Here is a 14,776-nt window from a genome sequence, read left to right on the forward strand (position 1 = left end):
GTATATTTTTACTGTTCGAAATCAGTACGAATATACATATAAATACCTGTACTGATTTTGATAGTATTTTTTTTATAGTTTGTAGTCTTTAAAACGTTATATATAATTCAAAGATAATCTATATATTTCCAACTATGCACATTGTAATGTTTTGAAAAAAGTTAGGAAACCTAAAAGAAAAAAAAATCACATCTTGCGTATGACTTGTTTGGACAGTGGATTTTGTTTCTGTTATATAAAATGAAATAGAATATATAATATGACAATAAAGAGAAAATGTAAGATATAAAAGTTAATTGATAGTCTATTTTTTGAGCTAGCCAATATAAAAACATTTGAATTATGTGATCATTTTTACTTTGCATTTGTTTTTACAATATATGCAAAAAGACATTGAAATCTGAAAATAAAAATAATTTTAAATATGTAAAAATAAATAAATGAGTTAATGAAAGGTAAAATCACTTTAATTTGTACCTTTCTTTAAGGTTTTTTAGTGGATGTGAGAAGGAAATTTCCTCTGGGAGTTGTGCTAACAAGCCAGATTTGCTCTGTGATCTCTCAGGCTAGCTGGGATCCTAAGACCCTAAATCCGAAGTAACGAGGGCTTGGAGGAGCTGAGGAGCAGAAACGCCATAGACCATGAATGGACTTTGACTAGGGCTCATCCTGGTTGATCTCTAGCATCTCTTGTATGCTAAATGTAGGTCAGTTAAGTACTAACTGTAGGTCATTGAAGTGGTTAGGTCACCAGCGTTTGCACTTCTTTGCTTAGTTAAATAAATAGTACAGGGTTTCTTCTTCCAGCAGGAGAAGTTGCAAACTCCCTACCCTGACATCCAGGGCCCTCCCTGATCCGGCTCCTTTGTGCCTTTTCTCCTTTGTTTCCCGTGACGTTCTTCTGCCTAGCAATCAGTCTCTCTTCTTGTCTAAAAGTTGCCCCTAATTGCACTGGCTTTAGAACTTCAATGCATAGACAACCCTGTGAAGGTTTTTCTTTCTCGTCTTCCCCTCCCTCCTTCCCTGTCTTTTTTCCCTCCCCATCTTCTTGATCTTTATCCTCCTTCTTTTAAACTATAATCCAGATAGCTCTTCTGGTATAAAAAAACATCAGCATCTATAAACTCAAGAACATTCTTTCAGTGGGCTCATTTTTCAAGTCCACTGCACAGAATCCTTTCAGACCCGTGGTTCACATGGACTCAAAGTGTGAAAAAGAGAAATACAGTGGCTCTAATAGCTCATCTTTGCCTTTGGTTCTGTCGCCATGTTGTTCCAACCTACAGTTTCCTTTCCACTTACCTTTTCTCCCTTTTACCGTTATCCTCAGACTTTCATTCAAATGTACCCATCAAAGAATAAAATATATCACCAAGAACATAGATCTACTTTTATTCATTTAAAATGTTATATGGGTTTCTCTTTCCTAGTAAAAGGCAAGTCTTTTTAGCTTCTTCAAAACCTGTAAAACCACAGAAAATGAAGTAAAAATCAATAGAACTTTCTGAAATATCATGACAAACTAACCCAATTTTCTTCCATGTCAAGGTGATATAGGGTTTAATAGATCCAGAGAGTAATCAATGTAATATATCTTGAATTTAATAGGACTTTTAGTTTTGTCCCAGATAATATACACATATTAAAATGTGATTCAGTTTTATTTTGATGAGGTGGACAGTCCTGGGAGCATTGGAAGTATTATACATGGATAGTTCAGTCTTAAGGAGGAGTAAATATTCTTTGTGGATCAGTCTTTGACCTTGTGTTTTGTAAATTTTTTGTTTCTTGAATAATTTGTCATAACTTTAGTAATAATCACACATGTTTAGAACTCTTTGTAATACATAAAGACTCTAAGTCCTTTGTAGCAGCTGTCATTATAATAGCCTGGGAGATATGCATGACAAGTGTTTCCATCCTAGCTGTATCATTTACTTTCTGTGTGACTTGGGCAAGTTATTACCCACTAACTCATTCCTCCTCTGTAAAAGAGGGATGGTAATAGTACCATTTTTGGAGAATCATGAGAATTAAAACAATAATGCCTGAGACATGAAAAGTGCCCAATAAATGTTGTCTGTTACTTTCATTTTGCAGATAAAGAAATTTTCTTGGTTGTAGTGATTTGCTGAAGATTATAAAGTGACTTCACTTTTTTACTCCAAGTTTTCTCCCTTTAATAATAAAAATAAAATTATTCTTATTGGTAAAATCAGTAATACAAAATTAGGTGAAATGGCCAGGATTTTATGAAATTAAAGTTTTAATCATAACAAGTTAGAGAAATAATTGAATTAGTAGAATATGATGAAATTAAACAGTGTGATTTGCCATGGGAACAAACTTAATTCAGGGTGATAGAGGACTAATTTAATTTTTTCTAGAAAATCAGAATAGTAATTTTGGGGTCATGGCCACTACAGATTTTAGTGTGTTGGTACCAAAGGCTTGCAAATCCATGATAAAAGTCTATTTAAACAGCAATATAGCATTTAGAAACTTTGAAGCAATTTTCTTTTTATATGGAGTTTTAGTGAAACATTTATTCATCAAAACAAACAAGAACATTGGGAAACAGGCTTGTGAGCCATTTCGAGCTCTTGGCTTGGTTTTATCCGTGCTGTTCTAAAGTATCACAAGGTGGAGTGGATCCTTCATATTTTTAGATTTAACATTAGCACTTTAGATGTTGATGGGCAGCCCTGGAGCTTGTAGAGTTATTTGTGATTTTGCTGAGGCATGAATTTATTCCCTCCCCTTTGCGTTGAGGCCTGGTCCTTTAGGTAACGAGCGAGCCTCACTGACTCCACAGTTTCCCTATCTTAACCTGATTTGGTTGTTTTTCACTTTCATGTTGTGATAAAAACTTTAAATTTTGGAAGTGGTGGTGGGACTAGCCTTGGAATCACCCCTGAGTATTCTTTAGAGTCTACTAAGTATATCCTTCTTGAATGTTCAGGTAAAATTAGAGCTGCTTCTAAAATCACACGAATGACAAGCTGTGAAAAATTCTTGATACAAAAGATGGGAATATCATCCCATGAAAGTAGAACTTCTTCCCTATATACTGCAATGGGATTCTTCCCCCCCCCCCCCCCCCCCCCCCGCCCCCCGGGCCCTTTTTTTTTGAGATTTGGTTTGGGAATTTTTTTTGCTATTGAAAACAAGGGGAGAAAGAGAGAGTTCAAGGATGTGTGTGCGTTCTGATGTTTATTCTTTAAATAAAATTTTTAGAGATTGTGCTCTTCTTCTTCCAAAAAGTAAAAATATATTTCTTCTTTCACTTCTGTTTCCCCATCTCTTTTCCAGCTATAATATAAAACTGAAAGTTTTCTTTCCTCATTTGTTTCATCTATTGAGTGCATTTTCATATATCAGAAACTGGGCACACAGTATATTCTAGAGAAGTATGCACTACCGAACTTTAGTTCCCTCATCTGTAAGTTAGGGGACAAATATCTACCTTGTAAGGCTGTTGTAAGTGTTTATAAATAATGTATATAGAAATGCCTAACCAGTACCTGGCACGTAGACGTGTAGAAAGTATTGATAGTGGCAGGACTAGGGTAGTGGTGAAAAGCACACAGCATGGCTAAGTAGTGTCCCTCTTGTCCTTGTTAGACTTCAGGCATAACTGGAGCAAACAAAGACTAGGAGAAATTATAGGTTTAAGTCACCTTGATTTTTATATCTCTGGTCTAGAGTACACCAAACATCCCTGTGGGGAAATCAGTGTGGTAAAACCACAACACAGGACAGTAAGTGGGGTACAAAAAATTAAATCATGTAAATTGGAGTGTTGCATGACTGCCAGGTTGTTGAGACGTCTGGGGCCAGCCTGCGTGATTAGCTCTGTGAGTTCTGGAATAAGTTCTGGGAGTCCGGCTGCTTGATCCAAATATGGCCTATTCCTAGCTAAAGTTTGGCATCACCTAGTGGTAGATGTCTGCTCTGTTTTAGCTCTCAATGGGATAGCCACATGGGGACTGGGACGTACAGGGCAACAGCAGTGATTCTGGTGGGGCCTGTCTCGTGGCCCAGTGCGGGGAAGGTCAGGCTAGGAGGATCCATCTTCCTCCCTGCTTCTCTAACGGGCTCTGGTGTCCTGCCGTTTTTCCCTACGAGGGCTTCCCATCAGTATCTGCATCCTATGTTCTAGTCCCTTTATCTGCCCTACATTCTCGGGAAGTAAGAATTTTGGTCTGGTGCCTTTTAGAAAAAGATAGAAAAAGTGAGAGAACAGGAATCAGTCTCCAATTGTAATACACTCAATTTTGCACTCTCTCAGGGCTGGTAATCTTAGACTTCTATTCTCTACATTTTACAGGTGAGCAAGTGGAAACTTCCTCAAGGTTACATAACTAGTAAAAAGAAAAGAGGCTTTGATTTGATTAGACTAATCCAAAATCCATGGTCTTTCTACGCTTTTCTCATTATAATGAAGGAAATGCTTTTATTTATCGTATAAAGGTTTGATTAGAGTTTCCCTGTGATAAATTGCACAGCTTGGTGTGGATATACAGGAGTACTTTGGGGATGTGGTTTTTAGTTTCTTCTTATTATGAGATGAATAATGTGGTCCTAAAAAGAGGTACTCAGGGTACCAAGTAAAAGATTGCCATGCCGCAACTTAATCGATCAACCCTGAAATTCCTGTATCAATAAGATGTGATTGTTACCCTTTTATAATGATGGGATGCGTTTGCCTGTAAAAGATTGAAAAGCTTCTTGTAATTATGCAGTCATTGTTCAAGTTCCTAGGTAAGTATCCCTAATTGCTAGAGAAATTCTGGGTTTAAAATTTCAGTTTACCAATATGGGACAAAGGTTAAGATTATTCTCCTCGAGTCTCTGAATTCTTGAACTTTATTATGTGGAATAAATTCAGTTTTTGCCCTATTACTAACATGGGATTTAAAAAATCTCAGCTTTACAGACTGATGAATAAACTTCATTTCTTTCCTGTATCATCAGGTTGCTTTTAAAAGATTCATTGAGACGTAGAAAGGTAGAGAGCTTTTCCTGCATCTGCTGTTTCTCAGTTGCCTTCAGTTCAAAATAATCCTTATGCCAAAGTGCCATATTTTGTGATGTCATGCTTTGATCCCCTTCACTAGATTGCAGGCTTTGCGAAAGATTGATTTAAACTTCCACCAGCAATGTATACGAAACCTCATTCATTTACGTTCTCTCTACTGTTTGTATTGTCAGACTTAACTTTTTCCCATTGAATAGGTGTAAAATGATATCTTGTGTATTATTATTCTCCTTATTATTGATAAAATCAAGCATCTCTTCATATGTTATTGTCTTAGGAATAAGTATAACACAGGACAAAAACAGAAAATTATAAAACTTTGCTGAAAGCCTTTAAAGAAGTGCAAAGGTATTCCATGTAAATGCGGCAACACAGTTATCCTGAAATTGGTCTATAGATGCATTGCAACTCCAATAACAATCCTAACAGTTTTTGTGGAGCTGGAAAAGATGACTATAAATTGAATATGGAAGAACAATGGGCCAAGAACAGCCAAGCTGTGTCTGAAGTAAAAATAAGGGGGAACTTGCAGTATGAGACATCAGAGCTTATTATTAAGGTCTCATAATTAAGACCGCGTGGTTTTGGTACAGACATAAACAAATTGGTAGATCAGAATAGAGAGCTCAAAAACAGACCCACACTTATATAGAATGTATTCCAATGGTGACCTGTGTACTCTTTGACCTATCAGTTCCTCCTTTTGGACTCTCTGATGGAACTATACAAGTATATAATGTTAAATGCAGAAGATGTATATTGTATAACGTTATATATGTTGGATATTGAAAATTTGGAATGAAATGTTCATTAACAGGGAGCTCATTAAGTAAATTAAAATGTGTATGCTGAGTATTACATGACTGTTAAAAAGTATAAGGAGTTGCTGTAAGTACTGACATGCAAAGATGTGTTATTCTTTAAAGTAAAAATAAGATGTGTGCCTTATACCTAGAATCTCAAAAGAACAAAACGAAACAAAAAACCAAGCTCATAGATGCAGAGAAGAGATTGGTGGTTGCCAGAGGCAGAGATGTGGAAATTGGGCAAAATGGGTGAAGGGAGTCAAAAGGAACAGACTTCCAGTTATAAAATAAATAAGTTATGGAGCTGTAATATACAGCATGACAACTATAGTTAATAACACTGTATTGCGTATTCAAAAGTTACTCAGAGTAACTCTGAAAAGTTCTCATCACAAGAAAAAAATTCTGTAACTATGTATGGTGACAGATATTAACTAGAATTATTGTGGTGGTCATTTCGCAATATATGCAAATATTGAATTATTATGTTGTACACCTGAAACTAATATAATTTGTATGTCAATTGTACCTCAATGGGAAAAAAAGGGTGTGTTGGTGTGTGTAGGAAACCGTCTGGAAGGATATACAGCAAGTTGTTAATAGTGATTATAATGGGGAAAGGGGCAGGGGTTTTACTTTCTGGTTTAAATAGTTTGATTTCTTTTGTGTATTAGGAACTGGCATGTAATTTTCAAAGAACAAAACAAAACAAAGAAGTTTAAATGACAAATTTCTAATACCAATAAAGCCATAAATAGTTTAAAAAATGTTGGGTTAGTTGGTGTCCTTTTTGTTTTCTGTTCATGATAGAAAATGGATTTTCTGTGTGGAACGTGGGGCTGGCTCAGTCAAAGGTTGTTTTCCTGTAGATGGTGCAGAGAGTTATACATGAGTGTCTTTCTCAACTTTCTGACAGTAACAATTGTAACAACACTAATAATGACTGCTTTTTCCGCTACGTGGTCCATAGTTCAAGGACTTGTGATTTTGAAGCTAATATTCTTAAATCTAGAGGTTGTTAAATTTGACGAGTAACTAAATTCTTAGAGGAAATAATAGCATTCTTAGAAAAAGGGAAGATTGACTTCTTAGTAATAGATCATATCATGACATTTAGAATTGATTTAGTTGAGATATTGAGAACACTCAAAAGAGTTAGAACCCATTTAGCTTTTTCTTACCTGATAATTTTTTTTATTCTAGATTCCTGTTCATCCTGTGCCTGATCCCTTAGTTCATGAAGTTCTAAACTTAGCTTTTAAGCACTTTAAACATAAGGAAGGGTAAGTGAAATACTAACTAGGAACTGTTGCTTTTCTCTGCAGTCCGGGTTTAGACTCTTTAAGTAGAATTTGGATTCTCATTGATCATTTATTTATAGAGTTCAAAGCAATTATCTTCCTATCTTTATTGAATTCACACAAAATGCTTATAGGAAAGATTTTGTAAAAACAGTTCTTAAAACCATTGATTGGACTTATAAGAATTGGAAGGTTACATTTCATGGCAAATTAAAATCTAGAGATAGAAGAAAATTCTTGTGGTTTTTTCATCCCCTAAACGAATCTTCAGAGAAAATTATATAACACTCTGATAAGGAATTTTCCAATTTACTAAGTTTGTAGAATATTTAATGAAATCTTACGTTTGTTCTCTTTTTATTTTAGATATTCAGGAACCAACACTGGGAATGTGCATATTATTGCAGATCTATATGCAGAGGTGATAGGGGTTCTTGCCCAATCAAAGTAAGTTTTAAAAACCACTGATTTTGATTTGCTTTGCGTTTTAGAATGCTTTATTACTAACTAATAGACACTGATAGTTTTAGAGCTACTATTTTTTTCATAGTTATTATGAAATCTGCTCCACCTTTTATTACTCAACGCCTCTGTTCCTTAGAGGATTTTTAAGTAACACCCATACCTTAATTTTATAACCTGTTTTCATTTATTTGGGGTTTTCCATAAATGTCTGAATTGAGGAAGTCAAAAATTGCCGAAATAGTCAGAACATTACCTTGTTCCCTATTTTTACAATTCTATGAGAAGTGTTTTAAAATGTCTTCATTTTAGAACTTTGTACAGAGCTAATAATTACTTTTAATACTCTCCAGTTGAGTGTTTTTATTTCTGAAACAGCAACATAATGTCTTCCTTCTAATCATCTTATTTGTCTTAGTACTAACCAGAGTTTTAAATAGGTAGAAGAGATAGCAAAAAGGAAAGATAAAAGATACTATATTACTCCATAAAAAGTGTTATTCATTAGGAGTTACACTCAATGAGTTGTGTTGAACTATCATTGTAGTAAACAATGAAACAAGATGATCTTTAGTATCTTGTGGTTGCTCTAAAGGCTGAGGAAGATTTCAAATTTCCTCTGTTGCTACTGGGAAATTTCTAAGGTAAAAAGTATCAGCTCACATTTTCTTGGATGCTATTTAGAGTCTTTGGCCCTGAAATCACCATCTGAAAACCTTTCTAAATTCTAAGAAGGCAAGCACAATTATTATTAATGTTTAGTAGGTTAGATTTTAATATTAAGTAGTGTATTTTATTTTGTGTATTTTTTATCTTTTGTTCATACACTAGGGATCTTTGTCTAACCAATGCTATAGAACTTAGAACATAATTTGAGAATTTTAAATGATTCAGACATTGGCAGTAATATCTTAATCTCTCATTTATATTTAATCAATAATGAATCCCTGATCAGGAATATAGTCACAAAAACATAACATGAGCAATGATATATTTCCTTCTATGGCATAATAGTTCACGATATTTTAATTTTGATCAAAAATAAATTTCTATCAAGAATATAGATTAGAAATTCTAACGAATACATCAGCAAGTTGGGTCCAGGACAACACTATATCACAACTAAGTTAAATCTGGGACATTAAGGATGGTAAATCCAAGTGGGCAGTAAATTTACGAAATGACGCTCAGCCTCACTAGTCTAATTGTGAGAGAAATGGCACTTGGAGCACTGTTGAGGTGTTTTCCATCCATACGTATAATGAGCATGGGAGAAAACATGGATGGATCCACATTACGTGAGGCTGTTAGCATCGACATTTGAGGGGACAAGTAGTGGGGTGGTAAAGGGGAGAGGAGAAAGAGAGGCTAGGTGGTGTATTAGAATCTTGTGTATACATGTCCTTTGATTGCAGTGACTAATGATTATTATGAGAAAGAAAAAAAATAAAAGAAAAAACCCTTGGATTCTAATATTATTGCAATAGGAAGATTTTTTATCCACTTTATATTTTCTTTATAAAATGGAAAAGAATACTTTAATGGAAAATGGTATCGTATGCTCCAAAACTCAAATGGAAATAGATAAGTAATATTTGCTATCCTGTATCTATATTTCATTAATATGTAATTTACTTTTTCCCCACTGTAGTCAGTGACCATTGGAAAGTATGCTTCCTTTGTCATTTTAACTTTCAGGAACTGGTTTCTCCAAATAACATTAACAATAAAATCTTTAGTTGTTTCACAATATAGAGAAGGAGAAAATGAAGAATTATTGATTAATAAACTATCAGATATCTTTTTCCAATGTAAACAAGGGAAAAACTTAGTAGCCTTAACAGTTGTGGTCATTTACATCCAGGATGGTACTCACATTTTGAAAGCTCACATTTGGATTCTTTAGCTTATTCACATTCTGAGACCAGCGTCCCTCAACTCCTCTTCAGCTTTCCTGCAGTGTAAGGGGATATTAGTAGCCTACAACTGATTGATTTATCTCTGAACAAATGTGTAGTCTCCAATCTATTCTCCATGTAACTCAAATTTCAGACTCTGTAAAAAGGAGCCTTAAAATTTAGAGACACTCTGATTTACATGGGGATGTTTTATGGGTGGATTATTTGATCTTATTTTTATGATGATTATTAATTATTAAATGGTAATGGTGCTGTATTGATGATATTATAGGAATAAAGAAATCCTGTTATTTCCCCATAAGGAAGTTCTGATTTTAAAATAAATGAACGGCAAATTTAAAATAACAAATAATTTTGTTTCCCTCTGAATGCTTTTCTGGTAATTTTGATGAGGGCAGAGAAAGGAGATGATGTTTAGATAAAACACCTTTTGATTTCAACGTTAATTATCATGGGGGAAATTGTGTTTTTAATTCACATTCAAATGATTTATCCATGTATATTAAAGGTTTCAGGCTGTGAGGAAGAAGTTTGTGACAGAATTAAAAGAACTGCGACAAAAGGAGCAAAGTCCACATGTGGTACAAAGTGTCATCAGCTTAATAATGGGAATGAAGTTCTTCCGAGTGAAGATGTATCCTGTGGAAGATTTTGAAGCATCGTTTCAGTTCATGCAGGTGATGGGCCTTCCCACTTGCAGTAATTAAAACCCACCTGATGGTGGTGGTTCTTGTTCGTGGCTTTTTGAAGAAGCAAAATGTATACAAAGTAATGACATTGTTGTTATTTCCTTATTCCAAATGTTAAGATGTCACAAGTATGAATTACCTTTTTTTTTTTTTTAATATGAGCATGTTTTGACTTTTGTGTTTTGGTAAAATTGCAGAGTATTTACAAAATTATTGTGATATTAAAAATTCTTTAATCTTCCTCTTTTGTTAATCTAATGTACCTTTCCCCCCCCTCCAGGAATGTGCTCAGTATTTCTTAGAAGTAAAAGATAAAGATATAAAACATGCACTTGCTGGTTTATTTGTGGAGATTCTTATCCCTGTAGCTGCTGTAAGTATATTTTTATACTATATTTTGAAAGTACCTTTTCACTGAAGATGCTACCACATGAAATACATATTCTTACTTTCTGGTAATCTCAGAGACAATGAAGCAGAAACTTGGAATGTAATGTGGGTATGGGGAAAACGGTTGTTAGACAAATAGCAGAAGAGCATTGATCAATCTTTTCATTAAAAGAACGAGCCCAAGCCCTTAAGATTCAGAGATGGAGTATTTGCGTCCTGGCGGTAATCGGTGCCCAGAGTAGCTCAATACAACGTGCTGCATTTACTCGTGGCTTGTGCTCCTCACAAAATGGCAGTCATTTTAACAGCCTCTGAAGAATTTAAAAGTACTGTGACACATGTCCTGGAATTTACAGCACTGTCTCGATTTTAATGTTCTGTTCTATAGTCGCCATGCTATTTATCATACCTGTAAAAAGATGTATTCTAAACTAGAAATTATGATTGCTATAATTATGATTGCAGTAACTTCTAGGGAAGCAGATTTATAGAAGCTTTTCTTGGTGTAAATGCAGTGTGTTATTCAAAAATAATTTTGCAATTACTAGTAACATATACTATAAGCAGGATTCCGTGATTTTAGATTACTTAGAGACATGCTCGTTTCTTTTTGTTTCCTGGGTTTTTTCCCCACGCAGTTTTTCCGTATGGTATGTGATATGCTACTCACTTTCAGTACACTACACATTACTGTATAAATTATATTCTTTTTTTATATGTATTATGATTTTATTTTCAAGAAGACTTATGGAGGTAAAATTGACCTGCAATGAATTACACGTATTTAAACTTTGGAAAGCAGGTAGTGTACATCTTCCAACTTTATGCTTTTTCAAAGTTATTTTGGCTGTTCTAGGTACAATATGACATGTATATGCCTGTGAAACCATCGCCACAGTCAAGATAATGTACATATCGATCACACCCTAAAATTTTCTTCATATTCTTTTTTAATCCCTCCCTCCGACTCACCCCGCCGTCTCAGGCAACCAGTGATCTTCTTTTTATCCCTTTACGTTAGTTTGGGATTTCCTAGAATTTTGTAATAAGGGAATCTTAACAGTACAAACTCTGGGCCGGCCCGGTGGCACAGCGGTTAAGTGCACACGTTCCGCTTCTTGGTGGCCCAGGGTTCGCTGGTTCGGATCCTGGGTTCAGACATGGCACTGCTTGGCAAAAGCCATGCTGTGGTAGGCATCCCACGAATAAAGTAGAGGAAGATGGGTGTGGATGTTAGCTCAGGGCCAGTCTTCCTCAGCGAAAAGAGGAGGATTGGCAATAGTTAGCTCAGGGCTAATCTTCCTCAAAAAAAAAAAAAAAAAAAGTACGAACTCTTTTTTCCAGCTTCTTTCACTCTGCATAATTATTTTGAATTTCAGCTGTGTTGTAGAGTATGTCAGTAGTTTATTCCTTTTTCATTCTGGAGTAGTATTTCGTTTGTATGGATATACCACAGTTTGGTTATGTGTTCATCTGTTTTTGGACATTTGGGTTGTTTCCAGTTTTTGGCTGTTACAAATAAATCTGCTGTGAACATTCATGTACAAGTCTGTGGATGGACATATGCTTTTATTTCCTTTGAGTAAATGTAGAGGAATGGAATTGCTGGACCAAATAGTAGCTTTAACTCTTAAAGAAATTGCCAAACTATATTCCAAAGCAGCTGTATCATTTTGCATTCCACAAGCAGCGTCTGAGAGTTCTAGTTCCTCCAAATCCTCACCAGCACTTGCTTTGGCCAGTCTTTTTAGTTGTAGCCATTGAAATAGGTGTGTCGTGATATCTCATTGTGGTTTTTAATTTGCATTTCCCGAATGACATGATTTTGAGCATCTTTTCATGTCCTTATTTGCCGTCCATATATTTTCTTTGGTGAAATGTGTGTTGAAATCTTTTTTCCCATTTTTAAATTGGGAATTTGTTTTCTGATCAAGTTTTGAGAGATATATTTTTTATACACTGCGGGTACAAGGATTTTATCAGATAGTGCTTCATGAATATTTTCTCCTAGCTCTGGATTTGTTTTTTCATTCTCTTAACTAAGTCTTTGGAAGAGAAGTTTTTAATTTTGATGAAGTCTGATTTATCAATTTGTTCTTTTACAGATTGTGCTTTTGGTATCATACCTAAGAAGTCTACCTAACCCAAGGTTGCAAAGGTTTTCTCCTATATTTCAGTTTTAGAGTTTGCTTTTAGTTGAATGATCCATTTTGAGTTAATTTTGTGTAAGGTATGAGGTATGGATTGAAATTTTGCTGTGTTTTGTTTAATTCTTTGTTTTGTTTTTTGCATATGGTGTTCAGTTGTTCCAGCACCATTTGACCATTTGTTGAGAAGAGATTCTTTTCAAGTAATTTAGTTCCTTTGTCTGAGAAATCAGTTGACTTTATGTGTGTGAGTGTATTTCTGACTGTATTCTGTTCTAATATCTATGTGTATATTCTCACAGCAGTAGCACACTATCTTAATTACTGTATTAAGTTTAGAAGACAGGTGGTGTACATCTTGCAACTTTATACGTTTTCAATATTATTTTGGCTGTTCTAGGTCCGTTGCGCTTCCATATGAATTTTAGAATCACCTCGCCAATTAAAAAAACTGCTGGGATTTGAATTGGAATTTCATTCAATTAATAAGTAAATTGGGAGGACAGACATCTTAACATAGATTTTTGCTATTCATGAAGATAATATCTCTCTCCTTTTACTTAAGTCTTTATTTTCTGTGAACAATGTTTTGTATTTTTCAGCGTACAGATCTTGAACATATTTTGTAAAATTTACCCCTAGGCATTTCATATTTTTATGCTATCTGGGTGTTCAAAATACTTTTCAGTGTGTATGTTTTATTTTACTTTTGCCTTATTGCACTGGTGAGGACTTTTAGTAAAATGATAAATAGAAATGAAGAGAGCAGACTTCCTTGCCTCTTTTCACTTTGCTCTGAAATCTACTTTGTCTGATATTAATATAGCCACTCCAGCTTTCTTTTGGTTGTGTAAGGATAGTATATCTTTTTGCATTCTTTTACTTTTAACCTACTTGTGGTTTTGTATTTAAAGTACCTTTTTTTGTAGGCAGAATATGGTTTGATCTTGCTTTTTTATCTAGTCTGTCAATCTCTGCCTTTCAATTGGGGACCACATTCATTTAATATGATTATTGATACAGTTATTTTAAATCTTTTATCTTCTGATTACGTTTTTTATTTTTCCCATCTATTCTTTGTTCCCTTTTTCTCCTTTTTTTCTGCTTTCTTTTGGATTAATTGAATACTTTCATGATTCTTTTATCTCCTTTGTTGGCTTACTAGTTATATCTCATTGTTTTGGCACTTTATTGTTTATGGTATACATCTTTAACTTATCACTCTCTACCTCAAGCGGTGTTATACCATACGTGGGTAGTTATATCATACATATGCTTCCATTTCTTCCCTGAAAACTCTTGCAAGGTAGTAAGGTGGGACCATGAAGGGTTCACCTCATTTATTTTCCATTCCTTAGGGGTTACTTTCTTTTATTGACTGATATGCAGTGTTTTGCATATCATTTCATATATTTTGTTTGTTTTTTGTTTGTTTCAGATGGTAGGGTAAATCCAGCCCCCTTTACGCCATCTTGGCTAGAAATGGAAGTTAGTAACATTCCGTTTATTCAGGTTTTATTCTATTTAAAAATTTTAAAAACAAAATGGGGCCAGCCCAGTGGCATAGTGGTTAAGTTCACACTCTCTGCTTTGGTGGCCTGGGGTTGCAGGTTTGGATCCCAGGTGCAGACCTACACACTGCTCATCAAGTCATGCTATGGCAGCATCTCACATACAAAATAGAGGAAGATTGGCACAAATGTTAGCTCAGGGCCAATCTTCCTCAAGCGAAAATAGGAAGATTGGCAACAGATGTTAGCTCAGTGCCCATCTTCCTCACCAAGAAAAAAAAAATTTTTTTAATGAAGAAATTTATTTTCATGTTGAGAATCAAATTGAACTGTTTTGGCTTTCACTTTTAAATATTGAACTAATTGACTTGTGATCAATGTGTTCATATGTATGGGTATGTGGTGTTTAGGTCCTATCTTTAGAGTGTGTTTCGAAAAGGTGGACAGGGATTGTAAGAAAAGTTAAAAATTTAAAATATTGATGACATAGTAATTGGCATGATTTGTTTA

The 14,776-nt window shown here is 34.7% G+C and overlaps 1 protein-coding gene across 15 annotated transcripts in view; it reads left to right on the forward strand.

Annotated features, from left to right (window-relative positions):
* Positions 1 to 14,776, forward strand: part of FRYL (FRY like transcription coactivator) — a 245,305-nt gene that overhangs the window by 125,343 nt on the left and 105,186 nt on the right. For all 15 annotated transcript variants that reach the window (XM_023638124.2, XM_070262481.1, XM_070262480.1 and 12 more), the window contains 4 exons: positions 7,051 to 7,130; positions 7,515 to 7,595; positions 10,038 to 10,206; positions 10,499 to 10,591. In XM_023638124.2, coding sequence (XP_023493892.1) covers positions 7,051 to 7,130; positions 7,515 to 7,595; positions 10,038 to 10,206; positions 10,499 to 10,591 — 423 coding nt within the window. The remainder of the gene's footprint in view (positions 1 to 7,050; positions 7,131 to 7,514; positions 7,596 to 10,037; positions 10,207 to 10,498; positions 10,592 to 14,776) is intronic.

The sequence above is a fragment of the Equus caballus genome, chromosome 3 (genome assembly GCF_041296265.1).
Source record: "Equus caballus isolate H_3958 breed thoroughbred chromosome 3, TB-T2T, whole genome shotgun sequence".
Lineage (NCBI taxonomy): Eukaryota > Metazoa > Chordata > Mammalia > Perissodactyla > Equidae > Equus > Equus caballus.